We start from the raw sequence: 5,901 nt of genomic DNA, 5'->3' as shown, positions 1-5,901 counted from the left end.
TCTTCGATATCTTATCGAGGATTTACGATGAGTGAGTTAATTACGAGTTGACGTAGGTACAATTTGCTTAACGGGAAGCTAGCTAGCTTTGTCCTTCGTTATTCACTAGCCACACACACTAAGTCTTTGTCCTTCATTATTCACCAGTCACGCACGCTGAGTCTTCTACGATGAATTTGTATAATGTTTTCGTAAAAATGCTAATGTCCGATGAGAATCCACTGACTTTAAATGATTTGTAAATGCTCCTGGTCAAATATCTGAAGTTTTTCGATTAGTAAGCGTTATAACAACCACAGTTATAGCTTCCAAAGTTTATAGAACACTGACTATAGCAAACTAATAATAGATACTCTCTTTTTGGCACGTCGCATTGGTTATATTTATAGGCTGCGGAGGCATTCTAGAAATTTCAGTTTTACGTAACAATACAAATTTGTTGATTCTTACTCTCGAGAATCTTCTACAACTTTGGAGAATAGACGGGAGTTTCACAATACATATTTAACAGTATAAGCTATGAAATGAGCACCTGATCCTCCTAGGTCACAAAGACCTAAATTCCTATTAGGAGGAGAGAGAGAGAGCTATGAATGTTTCTAAATATAAATTTAATATAAACAAACGTTAATATTCAAATAAATATATATAATAACAAATTCGTTACAGTTTGAATTTCACGCAAAGCTACACGAAGGCTATCTGCGCTAGCCGTCCCTAATTTAGCAGTGAAAGACTAGAGGGAAGGCAACTAGTCATCAGCACCCACCACCAACTCTTGGGCTACTCTTTTACCAACGAATAGTGGGATTGACCATCACATTATAACGCCCCTATGGCTGAAAGAGCGAGCATGTTTGGTGGTATGGGGATTCTAACCTGCGACTCTCAGATTGCGAGTAAAGTGCCTTAACCACCTGGCCATGCCGGGCCACATCTAGGAAGTATGTCAGATACGTCTGAAAACTGAACATTCAGACTATATGTTAGGCAGTGTTGGGGCATTTTTGAAACTAACCATTCCAATAGCATTTCAGATGTCAAGAAACAGACATGTTTGAAACTTACTATAGTGATACCGCTGTACAAGATATGTTTGAAAAGAAGAAAAAGTAATTTCAGGGTAAGCTTTAGAAGAACTGCAAACGTGTCTCTTATATTAAGATACATATCAAAGTTTTGATAATACGTTTATAAGAGTTAAAATAGGCTAGACGGGTGTAAGGTAGGAAAATCTTGGTCGTCTTCGAAGTCAGGTTCATCTGTGTTAGGGCAGATGAGGCGAAGAAATGGTAACTTGTTTTGGAGGATATTCCACGAGTCGGTAGGAGTTTCTTGCTGATGGGTTTCGGGAGTCAAGAAAAGGATATCCCAGGAACAAAATTTTGCTTTTCCTTTACGTTTGATTATTATAATATAAGGTATTAACCACCACAGCCCCCCTGATGGCTCATCATTAAGTTTACTGGCTTATAACACTAAAAGTCTGGGTTCGATACTCGAGGTGAACACAATGCAGTAGCTCACTTTGTAGCTTTGCTCTTGAAAACTAACCACCATATTTCGTTTGTATTTATGTTTTTGAAATTAAAGAAGTGTTTCAAACTCTACAGGCTACTATATGAACCTGGTGAGCAGTAGTCAATTGCCTCAGCGAGGAGGAAATTCCGCTTGGTTGGTGAGTCCCCAGTTTCCGGCTGCTACCACGGCGCGGTGCATGGCCTTCTACTATTACATGTATGAGAAGACTATCGATCCTTCAGGTCCAAGTCTGGGCAGTTTACGAGTGTATGTCCTTCCTAGTTCTTCTTCGAGAGAATTTTCCATGCTCACTCCTGTCTGGAGGTTGAACAATCACCAGGGACAACGGTGGTTGATGGCACGTGCTCCGATTGTGCTACTTCCCGAAGGAAAACCCCCTACCGAACCTTACCAGGTGAGAACAGGAAGACTAATTGCGACATTAAACAAGTATAAGAGACTACAGGATGTTTTTATTATGTTAGAAATACATTGTTTTGAGTTGATATTAATAATTATTATTAATTTTAAATCTTTGAGAGTATAATATATAGACCTTGCAACACCCGTTGCCATAAAACTTGACTTACCTGTCTTATACGTAGTTTGAAAACAAACAATATATCCACAAACAACAACATACACGTAACTGATTAGACGATAATTGTGTATTAAAGTGCGAACTAAAAGATTAGTAGCTTCACAACACGGAAATTAGATCATTACACACGTTAAACAAATTACGTGCACATTATGATAAGTTAGTGAACAATTATGCAGAGCTAGTGAATGTTTTATTTTGATACATTATTTCTCAGTTAGCAAAAGAGCGCACAAGTAAACTCCTGCAACATGAGGTTTGAGGTTTCAATAGGTGGAATATTGTGAAAACAAGGGGAGAAGAGGTAAACACCAGGTGGTGTGACGTGAAACAAAAGAATTTTATTGATTCTTGGACAACTAAAACATGTGTAAAGAATTTTTTAAAAAATAACTATTGAATGAGATCAAATCAAGAAATGTAACTAAATATAACTGGAGGTTTAAATAATACCTGACTATTAGCATAGCCAGATTTACAAGGGAATCTTCAAAGAAAGAACAAAGTCATGGATTCAGGTTTCGAGCTGTTTCCCAGATTTTCTAATCATTTCAACTTCAAAACTGGAACTTATAAAAATCGCTAAACTGATCTGAGAAACAGTGCTACCTCTGATAGCTAAGTAAATTACAAGCAGTCCTCTATGATTGTTGGATCGGTAGCTTCACAAAGCCAGTTTGGTAGTCGTCATACCCAACAAACGGATAAAGACAATCTAAACTGGCATTAAGTAAAGAGATCATAAGCTTCCAGTTATTTTTGTGAACGATCAATAATAAGTCTAATGGTTCAAGCTAGAGCTATAGTTGAATTTTTCAAAATTGTTAAATAATTCTAATATAAAACTTCAGTAAAGTATAATGTTTGATGTTACAAATTAATACAACTTTCCTTCCTTTCTCAGAATTTGTTATTGAACAAAATGCATACATATATCACACTTTAAACAGTTAAATCTATAGCAATCCAAATTATTCACATTTGCAACAATAAGAAAAAGGAAACTCATGATGCAAAATTACAAAACCTTACAGAAGCAACATTAACAGAAATAATATTTATGAAGACAGACATTTTATAGATAGTAGTTTCATAGATATCTACAATGATGCGGTGTGGGCCTCACTTGAAGAGGGCAAGAATTTACCTGGTGGTGGTTGATTGACAACACTCAAGCATTGCCTTCTCAATGACATTTCAAGTTTTGCAGATGGAGCTAGCCTTTTGTAATTTTCTCTGCAGCTGGTTATTATCGCTTTCTTTCCTGAGGCATCTTCTGGCTGGTTCTGAATATATTTTACTAGTTTAAAGATGAAGACCCCACCACCATGTGCCTAAAGGTCACACATATTAGCAAATAGATTAAATCCTCTAGCTCCAGTCCAGTAATGGCTTCTGCAGGTACTTCCACATTTGTACAGATGAAATTTGTCACAACAGCCATGTTGACTAAAAAAGATGAGGTGAATAGTCAGTTTATTTGAAACTTACCCTTTTATAATACAAGAAGGAGAAGGTCAACTCTAGTCAATATGACCTGTAATTGATTAGGATTTTAAGTTGCGACATAGGGTAAAGCCATTTAAAACACGTGATTGCAACACTGGCACTTTAAAAAAAGTAACTTCATAAAATCTAAAAGAAAAAATTACTTCATTCACCAGTGGTCTCATTTACCATGGATAAATAGCGTGCCATTCTTTGTAGCTTAGCTAAAATGGAGAAACCAGACCAAGAAAAGGAGAAGCATTCAACTTGAACTGCTGCTGAACAGTTCCAACTATATTGTAATTTCTAAAGCGTTGCTATGGCAGATAATAGGTTACGGTGCTTAAAGTTAAGCAAACCACATAATCTGGTAGAGATCTATGTAATATGGACTATGACTGTCACAGTACTTCTTATGCTGATACCTGAAAGAGTGAGAAACTTCACAAGTTACTAACCACTGATCCCCCTTCTGGCACAGCAAAATCAAAAGTAAATAATAACACCATGCTAGCAAAATGACCATAATTCGTATTACTTATCCATCTTATGCCATACAGACAAACTTTATTATTACTATACTTAATTACTAATACAATGAATTTTTCAGCCTCAAAACCCATCTCTCAAAGATGAAATAATAATAATACAACTTATAATTAAAATCACGTTTTAATATTATTAATATTCTTCTCCACGAAGCTGTAATTTCATAAATAAAGCAATGTACAGCCAACCTGCAACTGCCCACCAGGATGATCACCAAATAAATGAATCTGAACTGGTTTATAGTGAGTTATTCATGAACTAGTGAAAAATGGATTTCATTATCTTTAGTTAGCTAATAAAATCTGCAACCATACTGACCATCTTACCATGCTACTATCTATGAAAACTTGGCCCAACACTACTGGCTGAACTTACAATTTCAAAAATAGAAAATCAGACTTTCTGTTCTTTCTTACACCTGAATAAGTCCAACCAAAAAGGGTGTAAGGAATCAAAAGTTATTCTTTTCATACTCAGTATGGAAACATATCTAGCTTCAGTTATAAGGATCTTGAAAAAAGATTATAAAAAGTTAGTCAGAGATTTTTTCATTGTATAAGTTCATCACATTGTTCAACAAAGCAAGGGATTGCATCTCCTTTTCAACTTCTAGGAGGCATAGATGCCCTAGCTGATGTCAAGTGAAGGTTAGTCTTAGCTCAATAGACTCGAATTTGACTCAGCAAATAGTTCCAGCCGTGACCTGCTTTAGGCAGTATTTGGGGCTCTTGGAAGAATGGTACAAGGTCTTCCTGGACCTCTATAAAAATATTCGGGAGTACTTTTTCTCTTTGCACCATGATAAATTTCGTAGCAAAATTAAAGCCCTCTATTTCTAATGGAATACCAATTATGTTGTAAAAACCTAGTTGTCCTTCAATGACATGTCTGTAATTTTGTGAAAAATGGTGAAGGCACGTTGGCTCTACAGATTATTATGTTGAATTGGGGGGAGGGAAATATCATTAAAGCTGGCAAACATTCCACATCAAGTAGAAGGTTTCCCTGGGTCATTCCTAATTGTTCCAAACTGGATTATGTTTCTTTCTTTGGTTTCATAGGCCCTTCTGTGCAGTGGCGTAGCAAGAGAGAGGCAACGGCCCCCCGGTGAAGGTGTAAAATTTCCTTGGCCAATAATTAATAATTATGCCCACCACTAGGATATAGCGCAACTGCCCTATGTTAAGTAAATATGACACAGTGTTACGTTATTTGTGTGTATTACGCTTGCAGTTTTAACTTTTAAAAGCCGCCCACTGAAATACAATGAGACCGAATTGACTTGCAGAAGTAAATTACACTATTCCATCATTCATCTGTAGATCAAATACAAGTCCTAGAGTACAACGTACAAGTAAGTGTATGTTCAACAAAAAGAAAATGCGAGATTGATGCAATATATTAACTGGTGTGCAAAATTGGCAATATACGCAACAGGCAAGGCTTAGATCTAGATCTAGTAAATATTATAAGCCTAATGTAGTGGCTTGTAATTGTACTGGCTGATTATAAATGTGCTAGACTTTAGGACTAATTGCAGTTATAACTTTATTTCTAGACCCTGGGTCCATCATCATACAAATTGTACCCTCTATTATAGGCATACTTAGACCTATACAAACTATTCAACTAGGCATTGCACTGGGGCAGATCTAAGGACTAAGTTAATAGATCTAGATGTAACATTTGTTCTAAAAGGTTGGCGTAATAACTCTCAATCTAGAATTGATGAGGCAGGGTTA

General features: G+C 36.3%; 1 protein-coding gene across 1 annotated transcript in view; it reads left to right on the top strand.

Annotated features, from left to right (window-relative positions):
* Nucleotides 1-5,901, top strand: part of LOC106472173 (MAM and LDL-receptor class A domain-containing protein 1-like) — a gene marked incomplete at its 5' end in the record, with an annotated part of 30,942 nt that overhangs the window by 15,114 nt on the left and 9,927 nt on the right. The window contains one exon of the mRNA XM_022400779.1: nt 1,614-1,936. Within this exon, the coding sequence (XP_022256487.1) occupies nt 1,614-1,936 (323 nt within the window). The remainder of the gene's footprint in view (nt 1-1,613; nt 1,937-5,901) is intronic.

Source organism: Limulus polyphemus, unplaced genomic scaffold, assembly GCF_000517525.1.
Source record: "Limulus polyphemus unplaced genomic scaffold, Limulus_polyphemus-2.1.2 Scaffold5137, whole genome shotgun sequence".
NCBI classification, from domain to species: Eukaryota; Metazoa; Arthropoda; class Merostomata; order Xiphosura; family Limulidae; genus Limulus; species Limulus polyphemus.
The sequence above is the reverse complement of the archived record's forward strand: the minus strand, read 5'-3'. Positions and strand labels throughout refer to the sequence as shown.